The sequence below is a fragment of the Hyaloscypha bicolor genome, assembly GCF_002865645.1.
Source record: "Hyaloscypha bicolor E unplaced genomic scaffold K444scaffold_47, whole genome shotgun sequence".
Lineage (NCBI taxonomy): Eukaryota > Fungi > Ascomycota > Leotiomycetes > Helotiales > Hyaloscyphaceae > Hyaloscypha > Hyaloscypha bicolor.
Genome location: NW_020194549.1, coordinates 165,895 through 182,313, shown reverse-complemented (window position 1 = coordinate 182,313; position 16,419 = coordinate 165,895). Strand labels below are relative to the sequence as shown.

General features: G+C 50.5%; 9 protein-coding genes across 9 annotated transcripts; 3 read left to right on the top strand and 6 right to left on the bottom strand.

Moving 5' to 3' along the window:
• Positions 1–6: 6 nt before the first annotated feature.
• Positions 7–1,248, bottom strand: K444DRAFT_641218 (short chain dehydrogenase/reductase-like protein SDR; the record flags this gene model as incomplete). Its single annotated transcript, XM_024884599.1, has 5 exons — positions 7–272; positions 356–599; positions 666–762; positions 839–1,043; positions 1,122–1,248. The coding sequence occupies 5 exons, from the start codon at positions 1,246–1,248 to the stop codon at positions 7–9; spliced, it is 939 nt and encodes a 312-aa protein (XP_024740795.1).
• A 561-nt stretch (positions 1,249–1,809) lies between these two features.
• Positions 1,810–4,095, bottom strand: K444DRAFT_522000 (uncharacterized protein; the record flags this gene model as incomplete). Its single annotated transcript, XM_024874169.1, has 1 exon — positions 1,810–4,095. The coding sequence occupies one exon, from the start codon at positions 4,093–4,095 to the stop codon at positions 1,810–1,812; it is 2,286 nt and encodes a 761-aa protein (XP_024740794.1).
• A 500-nt stretch (positions 4,096–4,595) lies between these two features.
• Positions 4,596–5,578, top strand: K444DRAFT_315891 (uncharacterized protein). Its single transcript, XM_024871843.1, has 2 exons — positions 4,596–5,226; positions 5,279–5,578. The coding sequence occupies exons 1-2, from the start codon at positions 4,633–4,635 to the stop codon at positions 5,339–5,341; spliced, it is 657 nt and encodes a 218-aa protein (XP_024740793.1). The 5' UTR covers positions 4,596–4,632; the 3' UTR covers positions 5,342–5,578.
• A 359-nt stretch (positions 5,579–5,937) lies between these two features.
• On the top strand, positions 5,938–6,775 carry K444DRAFT_609482 (uncharacterized protein). The gene is made up of 2 exons (XM_024879584.1): positions 5,938–6,162; positions 6,241–6,775. Exons 1-2 carry the CDS (start codon positions 5,993–5,995, stop codon positions 6,536–6,538), a joined length of 468 nt encoding a protein of 155 aa, XP_024740792.1. The 5' UTR covers positions 5,938–5,992; the 3' UTR covers positions 6,539–6,775.
• Positions 6,776–7,625: 850 nt separating this feature from the next.
• Positions 7,626–8,297, top strand: K444DRAFT_641216 (Nitroreductase; the record flags this gene model as incomplete). The annotated part of the gene is made up of 2 exons (XM_024884598.1): positions 7,626–7,916; positions 7,980–8,297. 2 exons carry the CDS (start codon positions 7,626–7,628, stop codon positions 8,295–8,297), a joined length of 609 nt encoding a protein of 202 aa, XP_024740791.1.
• Positions 8,298–9,003: 706 nt separating this feature from the next.
• K444DRAFT_609480 (uncharacterized protein) lies at positions 9,004–11,470 on the bottom strand. Its single transcript, XM_024879583.1, has one exon. It carries the CDS (start codon positions 11,234–11,236, stop codon positions 9,404–9,406), a length of 1,833 nt encoding a protein of 610 aa, XP_024740790.1. The 5' UTR covers positions 11,237–11,470; the 3' UTR covers positions 9,004–9,403.
• Positions 11,471–13,206: 1,736 nt separating this feature from the next.
• K444DRAFT_641214 (mitochondrial phosphate carrier protein) lies at positions 13,207–14,266 on the bottom strand (the record flags this gene model as incomplete). The annotated part of the gene is made up of 3 exons (XM_024884597.1): positions 13,207–13,624; positions 13,699–14,113; positions 14,176–14,266. The coding sequence occupies 3 exons, from the start codon at positions 14,264–14,266 to the stop codon at positions 13,207–13,209; spliced, it is 924 nt and encodes a 307-aa protein (XP_024740789.1).
• Positions 14,267–15,202: 936 nt separating this feature from the next.
• On the bottom strand, positions 15,203–15,415 carry K444DRAFT_522026 (uncharacterized protein; the record flags this gene model as incomplete). Its single annotated transcript, XM_024874173.1, has 1 exon — positions 15,203–15,415. A coding segment is annotated over one exon (213 nt), but the record flags the coding sequence as incomplete, so codon positions are not given.
• A 174-nt stretch (positions 15,416–15,589) lies between these two features.
• On the bottom strand, positions 15,590–16,366 carry K444DRAFT_626371 (uncharacterized protein; the record flags this gene model as incomplete). Its single annotated transcript, XM_024882639.1, has 1 exon — positions 15,590–16,366. One exon carries the CDS (start codon positions 16,364–16,366, stop codon positions 15,590–15,592), a length of 777 nt encoding a protein of 258 aa, XP_024740787.1.
• Between the last annotated feature and the right edge of the window lie 53 nt (positions 16,367–16,419).

The window sequence follows — 16,419 nt, the reverse complement described above, 5'->3', positions numbered from 1 at the left end:
TCCTATCTAAGGCTCGTTACAATAACCGTCCAAGAAATTTACGCTGAGTGTATTCAGTTGCTTCTTTCTCAGAAACTCTCTTCCTGCAGTAAGGAGCTTCGTGATGTCTTGCCGGCAATCGAGATACAACCCTCGCAACTCCTTTCCTCGGCCGGAGGCGAGGAAAGCGCAGGTTTGGCCACATAATTCGGGGCCGTCTTTGAAGAGATCTTTGTAGAACGCTTCGTCTTTCACTATTCCGTATTTCTCTTTTACATCGGGTGCTGTTTCGGCTACAAAATACTTTTCATTAGCAAGGTCTCCACGAGCCACAACAATTGATTCGTTTTTGGAGAAATCTCAAAACTCGACTTACCCCCACCCATAGCAGTCAACACACCCCCTGGGTGCAAGGCATAGATCTGAATCGCATCATCCAATTCATCGACCTCCATTTCTCTTTGCAGCGTCTGCGTCATACGTATCACAGCCGCCTTACTCGTATTATACCCAAGAAACATAGGGACGTCAACTGTTCCCGATCGAGATGCAATGTTGATGATGCATCCCTGACATCGTTGTCTCATTCCGGGGAGAACGAGAGACGAAGTTATCAGTGGCTGTATTGCCCATTAGCTCATCTCAGTCGTATGCCATATTAACATAGGGCTAAGGTGATAGCATACCCCTTTAAAATTGACCTCTACCTGCCTCCATACACTCTCGATTGTGCTCATAGCAAAAGGCCGCATCTCGCAGATCCCAGCATTATTGACCAATATGCTATTCCACATCCCTTATCAGCAAAGATTCCCAACACTGTCTCGTGGAGTTTCCAACACCGCAGAAGGGAACTAACTCAATAGCCCCCAGATCTTTCTCGATCTCCGCGAAAACTGTCCGTGTAGTTTCTAGGTCTGCAACGTTGCAGCTGTACGCCACTGCTTTTATGCCTTCTTTCTCACAAGCAGCTTTTGTGGCATCTTGGCTTGAGGAGGTGAGGTCGAGGAGGGCGAGGGTGGCCCCTGTTTTGGCGAGGGAGAGCGCGATTGCTGCGCCGATTCCTGGGTGAGGGATTTAGTGTTGGGTGCAGCAGGGAAGTAATGGGAGATTGGAGAGTCGGTGGAAGAGGAAAGTTATACCTCCAGCTACTCCTGTCACGACTGCTACTTTTCCTACATTCGTCTTTGCTAAGGCTTCTGAAGAGATGGCTGCATATGACCGATGCTGGAGAGGAAGGGTTGAGATACCAAATTCGGCGGGATCCATAGTTGCGTTCAAGGATGAGAGACGGTTTCCGAGGGGACAGGTGTTAATATATCGTTTTGGGGGGTTCCCTGCAGGGAATACAGGAGCCGCCCAATCGGGTTTTGTGAATGAGATGCTTGAGGGTTAGGATGTCAAAAAATGTGCAAGAAGCCTTCTTCAGGCAAAAGCTGATATGTGAGCCCCACATCAAGATTCTGCCCCACGGTAGGAATACTAGCGAATATATATGTTTCAGGGACTTCTGCTCTAAGCTGTGGGGAAGTTTTAGATGTTGGGGAAATGGATAAGGTGTCGCCTTGGAAATGTGGGGTACCCAGCGCGGGGTCATCATTCCGAAGCTCGCTAAAATAGGGGTGACCCCGCCAACATCACTCCAGTGATATGCCGGTTTGGCATGTTTCCAGATTCCGCTCCCTTCGGCTTCCGAGAACGTAAATTTTTGGCAATGATTTGTGCTAAGCAATATTTGGGTTCTCTCCAAGTATACCTTTAGTGATTCTTGAACCGGAGTAAGACGCCTCGATGTATTATATAAGAGCGAAATATATTATCTGAGTTATCTTAGGGGCTCTTCTCTTGCGGGCACGTCGTCAAGAACTTCATTGCGGGGGTCTCCCCTGAAAGCCCTGCTGCGGCTCTTATACGTTGCATTGTCTCTTTCAGAGCGTCCACAAGCGTGAGTGACCTAGTCCAATTTTGTTCATCCGCTGGTTCTATCCCGCGGAAATGGCAGCAGGAAATGGAGCGAAGTTTCTCAACAGGACCGTCTGGATGGAGATACTCCGCTTCTTGAGGAGAGGTCTTGATTTGAGCGAGAAGTGCCTGGCAAATCATCAAATCCGCACTGAATCCAGACTTTGCCCAACCAGTCAACAGGTCTTGCATCTCTTTCTCTATCAGGAAATCTCGAACGGTACGGTGTAGGAAGTCCACTTTCCATTGAAAAAGTACACTGGAAGAGAGAGACGCGTTCTCATTATCGCTCGCTTCGTCGAATTGAACTTCGAGAAGCCCTTTGCAGCATGCGTTGAGTCTCTTCCGCATCTGTTTGAGCCTGAAGTTTGTCTTCTGCATACTCAACGGTTGCACTTCTAATTTGATGGCGAAGTCGTCTTCTTGCTCAATGAACCAGTAGCTCAAGAGAGGCAAAGTTTGGTTTGCCCTGAGTGTTACGAGGAAGACGTGGGCAGTTTGTTCCATGTAAAACTCGTCTATGTGGTTAAATATTGACCTGAAGAATTCCTTCAGGGTCTTTGGAAGCTGTCGAATTCTCCTCTGAAGGTTGGCAATACTGTCTTCGTTTGAGAGGCCGTCGAGGAGAGATTGCACAACAAGATACACCCAAAGAAACACACCACTAGATGCATCAACGACGTCTTTGACGAGATCCGGAGTTGTGTCTTCCATTTCTTGTAACTCTTGATAAGTCGGGTCTTTCTCTAGAGTGTCTCGAACGTAGCGTTCTATGTCGGGTCTGTTGAACTCTTCCATATATAGTTTCCGTGATCTACTCTGGCCGTAAGCTTTTTCAAACTCGTTCCAGGGACGGCTTGAAACGCAGGTTTTGATATTGGGTGATGAGCCGAGAGCTTCGATGAGAGGGATGATCTCGTTAGGCTTCCCTGAGTACTCATCTAATCCGTCGATAAAGAAGCAGAATTTGATATTCTTTGTAACTAGCTGGGACGATATTCTCTCGAAGGCAACTAACAGTTCCGACAACTGCAAGTCATCATTCCTAAGCCGCGAAGGCGCGAGATCGCGTAATATGTAAGCGTGCCACTCGCTAGGCAACGCGTGTGGTATTAAATCTGGAAATTGTCGTAGCATTTGATACAGGATTGAACGTATTAGCCCTTCTTGCGATTTAGGCAGCTCTGCCCTGCTTGCGGTCCAAAAGAAGAATTTGCAAACCACCATTTGAGAGCCGCCCGCCCACTTTTGAAGATTCATTCGAGTAAGGTCGTGGTTCCACACATATTTCATCAAGGTAGACTTTCCAGATCCAGGTTTGCCGGAGATCCAGTACAGATTGTCTTCCGACACCATCCACTCCACGAATTCAGAACCAGAACGGCCGCTTCCGGGTGTAGTCGAACTTTCAAAGATCCAAGGGAACGTTTTGTCGTGTGCAGGCCGAATATTGGCGTGTCGATTTTCCATGCCTTCAAAGTGCAGCAGGTCCAAAATTTGCTGCTCTGCTGAATATGTACGGCCTTGCTTTGCTGCTAGAGACAGCTGTTTTAATGACTCCGTTGTCGTGGTTTGTTCGTGAATTTTCTCGAATTCCTGTCCCATTTCCTCGAACTTTGCCTGGATATCCGATGCAAGAACCTCAATATCGTGTGCTCTGGCAGCTTGTAGTCGTGTATTTTGCTTGTTGAGGTCTTTGAGTTCTAGGTAGACTTTGATCTGTAGATTCTTAAGAATTTTGGCGTTTAATATGTCTCCAATCCGATCGAGTCTTGCTTGCAAAGCAGAAATCTCTTTTTGTTTCCACTCACTCCTCAAAGCTTGAATGAAACTCGTCCAGCCTCTGTGTGAACCCTTAACTCTGAGACTTTGAAGGACAGTGAGGAGCTCATCTGATACTCTACGACACATATCACCAAGTTCTATGAAGGTTGATTCTTCGGATGAAACATTCTTGATTCTTTGAGATGGCGGGGCAGCATCGTCGGCAAGGCTGCGGAGCGTGTTGGCGAGTAGTTCCAGCTCCAGATGCTCTGCCTTTGCACCTGAAGTAGATGCATACAAGCTGTGGGTCGTAGAGATGAGTTTGCTTGTAAAGTCGACAAATTGGACAATGTTGCTTGCCAACGCAAGCGCGGTGAGTGGGTCCATCATGCTTTCAAGGGATGGCAGTGATGATGTTGAGGCTGACCACACACGGGATGACCTGCATGTACGGTGTGAAGTGATGAAACGCGCGAGAAGGACCCGACGGGTTCTGAAAAGGTTTCGAACAAAATGAAAGAACGTGTAGGCGTGGCCTGTTCAACCGTCTTGTAGTTGGTGGCGGAGATGTTCAGTAGAATTGTTCAAGTTTGAGATTGTCGGGGAAATTCATTAAAGTGAGCTGAAATGTGAAGCTAGAAAAAGAAAACGCAAGGCCAATGGAATATATGCAATTCTACCCCAGGCATATCCTTCGCCTATCAAGGTGGATTGCAGCTACGGCTGTTCTCACACGTTGTGGCGGAGCACTCACCTGCATACACCGCCACTCCGAGGCATTCTTCTCCAACTGCACCAGAACTTTGCAACAGGGATAGAAGACCAGCAAATTAGGACTTATTTTGCCAACCGTGGAATTTCTGAGCATGTCAACTTCTGTTTCAGACAAAGGCCTTCTTCTCATTAATTGGACCCCATAGGATCGCAATGGCACCCTTCGTGTACAATGCTTTGAGAGAAAACGAAATCAGACTCGTCGATATCTTCCCAGCTGGAGGCAACGAGGAGCAGATTGAGATTGGTTTGAGTACTACAAATTTATCACGGTGTCCGGACTATCGACTGTTGACCTACACATGGGGCAACCCAGAGGAGAGGCGCATAGTCAAATGTAACGGGCATGAAATACAAGTACTACAAACTGTGAATTCTGCTCTTCTGGCTCTGCGTGAGAACCAGAGCCTTTCAACACCCCTCTGGATTAGTACGCTATATATCAACCAGGAAGATAACTCGGAGAAGGGGAAAATTATGGGTCAAACGACACACATCCTGGGGAAGGCTGTTCGCACAATTCTCTGGGTGGGACTGGCGAGCGTCCATACTTCAGCGGCGTTTGAAGTGGTCTCAAAGCTCGTATCGGCTCGAAGAGGAGTTTTACAAGATGTGCCACTGTCTGAGATAGGTCCCCGAGCCCTGCAGACTGCACGCGAAAAATATCGAGAGATCGTATCTCTTTCTCCACCTACAGAGTGGAAGGCTTTAGAAGACATTACGGGACGGCATATGTTTACAAGGCTGGTTCTCATGCTTGAAAGCCCTTGACCTATGGTATCATTCTGACTATTGTCAGGGCTTGGGCAGTGGAGGATATCGTGTTCGCACAGGCTCTGTTACTCCGCTGTGGGTGGTTTGAAGTTGCGTGGGATGACCTCTGCCTTGGTTTGGATGTTTGCACCTCGAGCGGCGTACGGAACGAATTACGCAACCCTGGAGCACAAACTATTCTTCATCTGATTTTTTTAACAGAGCATCACTTGAACGGATGACCTGTCTCTCCGGGTCATGTTTTAGAAACTCTGCGGGATCTGACCGCGACAGAGCCACGAGATAAGATGTATGCAGCTATGTCAACCATAAACGCCACAGCACCAAGAATAGCTTCCAATACGACAGGGCACGAAGACCCGATGCTGTGTCTGGATGGAATTTCTCCACCTGAAGGAGTGGATTCCTGGAACACACCTCGTTTCCAACATCCATCCATTGAGCCAAGAGCCGAATGGATGGCAATTGACTGCAGTAGAACTTATGAACAAGCTTGCATAGACACCGCAAAAGCTCTCAATTTCAACAACGATTTTGTTGGCGCCAGCTTCTTCTCCTCTAAATGGTCGAGGATTCTGGCTTTCAACGACCTGACAAGTTGGCCGAGAAATATCTATCCTCATGGGTGCCGAATTGGAATTCTACACACCAAATTTGCCGTCTCAATACCACGGGAAGTACCTTTCGGGCTTGTAATGGCAGGCGGGGCGAATCGGCACATGTTGAAGACCGCTTTTTCATGGTTTTCCAAGGCTGCATTGTGGATAAAGTGGATAAAATTGCGAGTTATTTACCCCCTCGTCGCTGGTACGACAAGTATAACACGAGTGGTGCCAATTCTTTCTTCTTTTTGGAATGGATGGAGCGAGCTCAAGAGCGTTCAGAAGCATACAAGGGACAAGCTGATAGGTACTGTTGCCCTTCTATCCTCAATACGAATTTAACAGAATATGAAGACGGACCTATACTAATATACCTATTTCTTAGGTTGCTGCTGAATTGGATTGAAACGATACAAGCAAAAAGTTGCGGTCTTTGGAACCAATCTCTGATAGTTGATTCAGCTTCCCTGGCTAGCATTGCTAAATCATGGCTTAGGCTATTCGAAGACGAAACTCAGGTCGAGACGGAAGAAATTCGCCAGTTCCACGCTGCCTGTCTTCCTTCATTCGGGATTGGTATCGCGAGGCGTGGTCACTTCTGCCTTATCCCTCGATTTGCAGCAAGTCACGACTTGGTGTGCATTCCTTACGGGAGCAAAGTTCCTTTATCTTCAGGGAAATGAGTGATAGTCATTTGAATACTGGAGGATGTTACGTTCAAGGTGCTATGAATTGGGAAGCACTTGCGCGGATGGAGAATCTCCTGGGAGGCAGAGAAGTTTCCTAGAGAGATAAGTCCATCCAAGATTCGAAGAGCAAACGCAGGCGTAGCCTCCTGCTTCGGAATATGTACCTGTGCGCTTCGTAGAGAACAGTTAATCGCTGGAATGGACCTGAAGATAAAGACATAGAAACAGAAGACGAGTAAGAGCAAGGTGCCCAAATATATAGAGTAGTTGGGGGCCAGAAAGGCGGGGTCCGTGCCAAGGTGGCGGCCGACAAAAATCCCCGAATGACATGCAGTGAGATGCTTAACCCACACCAAGGGGCAGATGACTGGCTACCCAGTTCTTGGAACCTAACTCGCACCCATGAGAACTTCAGAAATGACGTTTAACGAATGTCACTTCACTTCGGCGAGGTGAGCGGGAGCAAAATAAGAAGAAGATGAACCCGGACCGGGTATGGAGCACATGACATCCCGATCATCCCGCGGCCAAATGCCGACAAAACTCCACCTTACAAATTTCCAAATTATTTCCAATCTATCACCAAGCCTCAACCACATCCTCATAACCTCCGCTCCGAGACTCTGAGCTCCACATCTCGGGCCCAGATTTCCAAGCACCGACACAATCTGCTTATCCAAGGATACCATAAGCCACACTTGAGTCTCGGGACGGAGACAAAGACGGGCTGTCTTGCCTTTAACATGAATCGTCATCGCCCACCATGGCCAAACCTTTTTCCTTACCTTTTCCCCTGATTCGCCAATTCGAGGAAAAAACATCGCCGTGGAGTCGGGACTCGGATGAAGGAGATAAATAGTGCGAGATGCAAATTCCGCTCTGGCAGTTCCTGGCGTGTATCTTGATTGCGGCGGCGTGGCACCATATGGCGAGCTTGTTGCTGAGGCAATCCATTTCCACAGCGGGCCTGCGAGTGGGAAGATATATAAACCCTTCTGTGCCCTCGACCCTCTCACGCTTCACCAACCAGTTCTTCACCACCACACCACACACTTCATTCTCCACGTCATCCACAACCAAAATGCCGTCCTCGACCACCTTCCTCGAAGCCATCAAGGCGCGCCGCACCAACTACGCCATCACCAACACCTCTCCGATCCCCGATTCCAAGATCCAGGAGATCATCAACGAGACAGTCCTCCACGTCCCGTCCGCGTTCAACTCCCAAAGCACACGCGTCGTGCTCCTGCTGAAAGGCGAGCACGAGAAATTATGGGACATCACCACGGACGTGCTACGGGCAATTGTGCCCGCGGAACAGTTCCCGGCGACAGAGCAAAGAATGCGCTCCTTCAAAGCGGGCTACGGAACCGTTCGTGCCCTCCCCCCAATCTCTCTTCCCACCAGCCTCACAAGCATCGCTAACACAAGCCAGGTCCTCTTCTACACCGACCGCGCCGTCGTCCGCGGCATGCAGGACAAGTTCGCCATCTACGCCGACCGCTTCCCCACCTGGGGCGCCGAGTCGACGGCCATGCACCAGTTCGCCGTGTGGACGGCGCTCGAGCTCGAGGGCTTCGGCGCGAGCCTGCAGCACTACAACCCGCTGATCGACGAGAAGGTCGCGAGCACCTGGGGCATCGATCGGGACTGGGAGCTGACGAGCACGCTCGTATTTGGCGCGCCGACGGGCGAGGCGGGCCCGAAGAACTTCGAGAGCTTGGAGAAGAGGGTTAAGGTTTTCGGGGCGTGAGGAGGGAGATGGGTAATTGCATGCAATAGGTTAGATTAGATTAGATTAGATTCTTGGGGGGTTAAAGGGGGAAGAGGGGCATTGCTGGTGTTTAATCTTGGGGGTGGAGCATAGCGAGTTTAAAATAGAGTTATAGAACAGAGGAATAGAGTAGAGTTATAGAATAGAGGTGTAGAATAGAGAGAATAGAATTCTTGTATTATATTCAAACAAGCATTGTTTTCTCATTAATCAACACCTCTTCGTAGAAATAAGCAATACACCAGTTAAACCAAACGATATATTTATCACTGCGCCACAAAGTCTCAAAGGGTATCCAAATAAACATGCCCTTCCGCAAAAGTGCCACAACACCCTTACCCCGCGTTCCTCGCCCCCAAAGTTCCCCACTCCCCCAATCCGATCAAATAAGAATATCTCCCCTTGATCCTCATGTCCATTGATCCCCCATCAACACTCCATCACACTGCCTAAAACCCGACTCAACTAGATTCTCGCAATACGCAAATTCAGAACCCAAAATCCCAGACCTCGCAGCCCATCCTCCTTCATTCCCTTCCGGCTTCAGGCCCCACATCGCCACCATCCCTCTCCCACCCACCCTGCCATCGAGACCCCTGTCCCGCTTATTCCCGCTTTACCCGCCGATTCCCGCCAACCATGTCACGAAAGGCGCGCATGTCACTGATTCCCAAACGCATTGATATATGATTTCCAAGCACGTATTGATTGCTCTGCTTCCTATCTAGCTATGCCATACAATGGTACCCTGAAATGAACAATCCTGCATGTTCTGTTTTTTCCCTGCCTCTGATATCCAAACAACTCAGCTCTCTCTCCACCCAGCAAACGCATGAGGAAAATTCCAGCAAGAAAAAAAGAAGAAAAGGGAAGAAAAAATAGACGCCGATCTAATGCACCAATTGCCCGTGTTTCTCCCGTCCTTCGCCAAAAACGCCATGTCCAATGCGAATGCAAGACCAAGGAGAAGGAATTTGTACAAGTGAACAAGATATCGACAATAAACAAGAACATCTCCGCCGTTCTCCCAGCAAGGGTCGGGACACCGTCGAGAGGGGAGCTAGAGCAACTGGCGGGGTGTCGCGCTACCACGTCTCAGCGATGTACTGACCCGCCTCCTTCTTCAGCGCCCAGAACTCCCTCGCCTCGTCCTTGCTGAGGTTCCCCTTCTTCATCGCAACCTCCACGAGCGCGCTCTCGACACCCTCGCCCATCCCCTGGCTGCTGCCACAGACGAAGACGCGGCCATCGAGACTGTTAACGATCCACCACACTAGATCCGCCTGCGCTCGGACTTCGTCTTGGACGTATTTCTTCCCCCCCTCTCCCCCCTTTCCTCCTCTGCTTTGCACCACTTTCTTCACCTCACTCTCGTGGACGCCCCATTCGCCGGAATAGAGTTCATCGAGGAGGGAGTCGCGCACACCTTGCAAAACCCAGACCTTGTTCGCGCAATTCGCGTTCTTGAGGCGGCGTTGGACGAAGCCGCGAAACGGAGCAACGCCGACGCCGGCACCGATCAACAGCATCGGGCCATCGGAGACGAACTCGCGCGCAAGAGGGTTTGCCATCAATCCCTTGAACATGGGAACACGCAGATCGGGGGTTTCTCCACGAGCTTCCGCGGCGATGAATGCTTGTGCTTGACGCTCGAAGAAGCCGCTTCCCACGCCGGTGCGTGCAGGCCCGGTCCAGTTTGGACTCTCGTGCACGGTGACGGCGATTTCGATCAGGCGGGAGCAGCCGGCGGCGGGGACGCAGGACTCGTGGGGGTCGTTGGAGAGGGAGTAGAAGCGGGGCATGAGTTGCTGTAACTGACTTAAGAGGTGATCGAGAGGAGGCTTGGAGGAGGGGAACGCGGTGAGTAGTTGGTTGATGGTAACATGTGGTCCGGTTCTGAAGTCGCAGAATACGCCCTGTCCTTCGGCTGAGCAGAGGTAGAGGAGGACTTTCTTCTCGTCTGGGTTCGTGGCGTACTCGGCGAGGAGGCGGAGGAGAGGCTTAGTTGGGGGATAGGATTGGATGTCGCTGCACCATGTTAAGAGTTCTCGACGCGTTGTGATGAGTTCGCGGGGTTGCTCGTCGCCCCATACTGTTGGCCACCTTCCACCTTCTGTCTTGAGTAGGACTTTGCGGTCGCGTTGGAAGCGGGGAATGAGAAGGAGGTCGAGGAGGGAGTCGACGGTTGAGGCTTCGTTGGGTGCGGAAACTCCGATTGCTCCTCCAACTTTGAAATCTACGCCCAGCTCCTCTGGGTAATCTGTCACATCGAGGTCGAAGTGGTAGGTTCTCTTCTCGGCACCGGGTTTTGTCAGCTCGCGCGCAGAGAATATGCGTGCCGAGTAGACATTGTAGGGGGGATGTGGCTGCACGAAATTCGGAGGGTGGATCTTCGTATCGATTTCGTGAGCCTCGGTTGCAGGATGAGGGGTGAAGTCGATGGAGTCGGAATTTGAGGTGACTGAGATGACCGAATCTGTAGAAGAAGGAACAGGTGTGTCGTTTTTAATAGGGAGGAGGGATATGGTCTTTGCAGGCAGCTCTGGGATGCTAGACAATGTCGTCGGGATGAGCCCCACATTCAATTGCAGAGCTCTGTACGCGTCGTTGTCTGGCAGAGGGACACGCTCGAGGGTAAGCTTGTCATTCTTTGTTACGGCCATGTAGCAGCCTCCTCCGCAGCATCTCTCAATCAGGTTTGTGCCCGGCTCGCCGATGAGTCGTTGGACGTCTGCGGTATTTTGGGAGATCAGCCGGGTGGAAGCGCGTCGCTTTCGGGGCGGTTGAGGCTCTTCGGGTTCGTCTGAGGAGGAGGAGGAGTAGGTGAGAGAGGGTGCTGCAGATCGCGGGGAGGGATTGGGTTCTTCGGGGATGCAGTGCGAGGTGGTAGCTGTGCGGATAGCCATAGGGCGCGACATGATGATTGTTGGGAGGAGGATTGATCGTCGAAGCATGTACGAGGACAGAGGGGTCGGACGAGGAGGTCAATTGTAGTTATCGCATTGAATTGATTGTTATCGACTGCTGTCGTGCGCTGTCGAAGGATCAGGAAGCGGTCCGTCGGTGGTCAGTCGGTGGTCAGTCGGTGGTGTAATCGTTGGTCAGTGATTATGGAAGAGTGCAAATGGTGGGTGGGTGGGTGGCGGACCGGGATGTTCTTAATAAACTTTTTTGGCGGGCGCAAAGCGACACCGGCCAGTGCCGAGGAACAGCACTGATCGGGGGGAACACCGCTTTGGGGGTTGCAGCCCACAGATCTCCGGAGGGACACGACGGAAAGACGCGGCTGCCAAGACGATTGCGAGTACAACGTACAGCATACAGTATTTCAACTGCACAACTTTGCTTGTGAAATGACTGCGCGCAGCTCATGTTATGCAGCGGCAGTCGTGGGACGGAATCTAAAAGCTGGGGGAGTTTTCTGTTTTCTGTCCTCTGTTCTCATCTCTTCTCCTACTACCGTGCTCGGAGGCAGAATCCTCAGCCGGCAAAGTGCCCTGCTGCCCTGCTCGGCTGCCGAAAATGCAAAAAAGATCAAGCCGCCGCCCCTCCACATCGCACCACATCAGCCAAACCCCCATCCCGCAGAACGGTCGCATAATGCTGCCGGCTCAGTCCTCAGCTCTTCCCGTCTCTGCCAACAAGCCCTTTTTTGCCTTTTGTCCTCTTTCGCTTCCCGTCCAGTTCCTCGTGCATGTCATCAACACATGCAGAAGTGATGACACCGTCATCCAATGGCTTCGTGTCCGGCTGTTACGAGCTCTTTCCGGTATGGCGCAAGTGGGGTCAGCCAAGGTTGAGCGGCGCACTCAAATCTTATCAGATCATCTGAAAGGCCCGAAGTGGGCTCAGGGGCGTGAACAGGGGGTGGTGAGTGGAGCGAGAGTTTGGGAGACTTTCCGACGTCGGAAACAGGGCGAGCTCATCATTGGATGGAAATCCTAGGTGGGGATTCCAAATCTTATCAGATCATCTGGGCTAAGCAGGGGTGGTTGGTATTTTGCTCGTGAGGGAGCGAGGGGAGAGCGGTGAGTCTTACGGATGGACTCGCTGACTCGAGGAATTGTACTCCGTAGGCCTTTTTCGAGGATCAGGTAGGTAATCTTACAAAGGCGGCACGGATTGAAAGTGACACCCGATGTGTAAGTGCTGATTTGACCTAAGTCTTTCGTGCGTAATCATGTGACGATGTCTCATGGCCGGGAAGATGCAGCACTGTGCTCTGTGCAACAATGGTCGCGCTACATCCCGTCTTGCATCTGGAGTGTAGCGAAAACCTTTCTCGAAGTCGAGTATTGAAGCGTTCGGGTCACCAAAGCGCACGCTGTAGCTTCATCACGTGATATGCAATCTTCAAGCTCAGCGAGTTGCAAGAGCTTGCTATATCTTTCTTCCTCTTCTTTCTTCGAGGCAGGGCTAGTGTATTAACCCCTTTGCTTCCCGACCTTGCAAACCAACATCATCTCAGAACATAAGCAGTTCAATGCCACGGTGTGGATGGCCTGCATCAGCATCACCGTGCCATCTTACCTCGTCTGCATATTTCCGAGTCTTGCCCTTATTCCATGAACATAAAATCCTACGTCCCTTATATTCTAACACTCTGTCTTTTTCCTTAAATAATTATTTGGTCTTTCTTTGTTGGCACCTCTCCCCTCGCTATCAAACTCATTGTACAAGGTCTAGCCTGAACAATGAATGATATCCCAAGAATCCAAAGCAACAAAAGCCACATGTCAAGCGTGGAAAATGAAAAATAGATTTCTTAGTGGCTACAATAAACCAAAAAGAGAAATATCGCCAAAAATGAAGCAAGGAAATTCATCACCCGTCTATGCACAACTCTATCATTAAATCCACACTTCCACTCCCTTTCCAAGGAACCCCTCTAATGGCCCCCCGTAGTAGGTAGTCCCAACGCCACCTTAAAACTATCATAAATCAACCACTGAAACGCCGTCAACGTACCAATCATCAAAATCCTAACCGGCAGCCCATTCCACAATCCCGCAAACCCGATATTGCCATAAATCCTGCCCATCGCCTTGCCCGCGCCCTCCCCCGGTTTCCGATCCGAGTTGAGCTTGGACACCATGACGTCCGCGGGGTGCGAGATGACGGCGCAGGCGATTCCGGCGATGTAGCCGCCGAGGAAGGAGACGCCGGTTTGCTGCAGCCCGTTGTAGGCGGACTTGGGCTTGCCGAGCGTGGCGTAGATCTTGTCGACTGTGGTCTCGAAGGTGGCGAACTTGCACATGGTGTAAGGGATTTGGCGGCCCCAGAGAGGATACAATCCCTTATACAATCTATCTTCACATCAGTCACATCCCCCACCAATCCAACATCTGCACCTGGCATGGGAAAGGGAAGAACAACTCACCCGGCGTATCCTTCCTTAGCCACGATTTTCGAGATCCCCTCGCGCATCGTGTTCGCAAACGGCGGCAGCGTGGTCTGCATCCGCACCTTGACAGCCTCAAACGGACACAACGCCATATCCGCCAGAAACTCCGCACTGGCGCTGGCCCCCAGGAAGATCACCGGTTTGCTCACGCCCGGGAACATTTTCTCCCCATACAGGTATTTAAACACTTCATAGAACCCGTATTTCCCTCCACCCTGCAAGCAGTAGCCGACGAAGGTGGGTGACCAGCCGAAGAAGACCCCGCGGATCCCCTCCGAGCGGTAGATCATGGACCATGCCGAGAGGTTCGATTTGTAGAGTTTGGAGTCGACTTGTCGGCGTGTTTTTACGAGGTCCAGGGGTGTTACTGCTGTGTGGGTTGGACCGCAGGCTGGGAGGTGGGGTCAGTTTGCGACGAGGAAGGAGGGGAGAAGGGGGAAGGAGAGGAAATACCGATTACTCCTCCCACCGCACAGGCGGCGAAGTACTTCCCGCTGTACAGCTCGATCTTCGGTTTCGGGAGGGCATTCTCAATTTTCGACATCTTGGCTGCTATCCTTGGAATCTAACCCCTCTCAATCGTCTCTTATCGCACTCCGAGACAGCTTCAATGGACTCGGCTTGAACAACCAGGAGTCCTGAACCAACCGAGAGATCAATTGACCAGCAAACCACGATTGAGGGGAGATTGAATGAGAGGGAAGGAAAGGAAAGAGGGCAAAGTTCAGCGCTTTTCTTTTGAAAGTTGTTTCCAGTTGGTGTTGTGTGCCGTTGCTTCCTTGATAAGAGAGCGGCCGGTTGTCTCGGGGGGAGCTACCCTTGTACGCCATACGTCATTGGTGGAATGTGGGATGGGCACGCTGATTGGCGCGCTGACTGTGCAATGTGCATATAGTTTTTAGGGGTTACATTGGAGAGCTAAGAAAATTGCAAGAGGTGATTGTGCGATGTCTCCTTTCTGAGGATTGGTAGCGGTTTTGCGAAGTTATGGGATTGTTGTTCGGGGTCGATTTTGGTCACGTGACCGAAACATGCCCCCCTTTCGTGGACCCGCTTGTGGAAGGAGACTAGTGGACGAGAAGTTGTCATTGTAGCCCTGTTTCCACCTTCTGTTATTTAGCGTTGTATGGACTTTTCCCAAACTCGGTCAAAATCCCTTTGTAATTGAACCAGTCAATTTACAAGTCAGCAAATCAGGTAAGTTATCAATCAGACACCTTTTAACGAACTAAGGAATGTAACGTGCATGAGGCCATCTTTGAGTATACTTTAAACTGGTTCGTCATGTCTCGTTACCTCGTCTGTCTGTGAGTAAGAGCATTGATCCGCAAGAGTCGAAATTCCATTTTTCAACCAGCTACTCATCCACTAGAAAATTCAAACCACGATACACCTCTCTCGCCACTTATAAGGTACGATGTATGTCCGTGGTGAACAAACAGTAGATCCTCGACTTTACGATTCCTTAGTGAACCGAATATTATATTAAATCATCGCTACTAGCGCACGCACTGCATTCAATAGCAAGTACAATATCACGCTCTTCATATACTGGCCCTTCTCCATGGCAACGGGCAACCAGCTTGAGCCTCTCAGATACGTCGCCTACATCCACTAGACCTCGCATATAAAGTGGATGCTGAATAATATAATTCCATGTCGCCCCCGCAGCAAGCAATCTCTTTCCGCTGTTATACGTGGATGTGGCCTTGAGCAGTTCGTTCTCTGTTGCTGCATTTTGGAGCTGTTGTCTGAGACGCTCGTTTTCTTCGGCATCATTTTCCCACTTCTGTTAACATGCCGCGATCTTGGCCTCAAGATCTCCAACAAGGGACTCGTCTCTCTCTCGAGTAAAGGTTCCTCCTTCCTACGTGGTTATGAGTAAATAATGCAGTGAAAAAGAAGAACTAAGAAGGTAGGAATGCGGAATCATATGACGTATGGCTCGGAATCCAGAATCGCTCTCCGTATAGCTAGCACTATATCCAAAATATTGCCTAGACCCATTTTTTACGTAGATTCCAGTGGTGGCCGATTGTAGGGGAACCCCCAACTTCTGAAGATTTGCCTGCGGAAAAGGGGGATCTCTATCGCTAGCCATCCGTTGAGAAATCGAGTCCCAGTTGTCTTCTGGTACAGGCCCTACCGTAGGCCCGAGAGCATCACCATCGGTATCAAACCCGGGTGGTGAAGCAATGGAGTTAAGATCCAAGCCGCTTGTAAGCTGCGCCAGATACTCCTCTATATCATCGCGATGTCTGTCAATATCCGGAAGTGGAATCCCACATTCGGACAAATCATTCGCGAGTTGCGTCCAGCCAACTACTGCCTCGTCCCCACTCTGCTCTATCGATAGAATCGCTGGTGCCCCCCTTCCGCTTCTTATTTCTCGAATTAAGTCTTCGAGAACGCTTTCAATTCTCCCTATTGCATCCACCATAACGTTACTCAAGAAGAGCTCGATCTGAGCCGTGTGAAACATCAGCTTCTGCCTTGTTGTATTCAGCTCCTTGAGCCCGAAACGTAGCCGATCCCAAGTCCTCTTCTCCATCGTTCCAAGGCTACGATACTTGAACACCATCTCCTGAAGGCCTTTTAACGCCACCCCAACGTTGTCCAGAATGTGTTTAAACTCATCTCGCATCGCGGCTTTGCGGCGGTTGAGGAGAGATTTGGGGTTCTCTGCCTCGTCTGCCA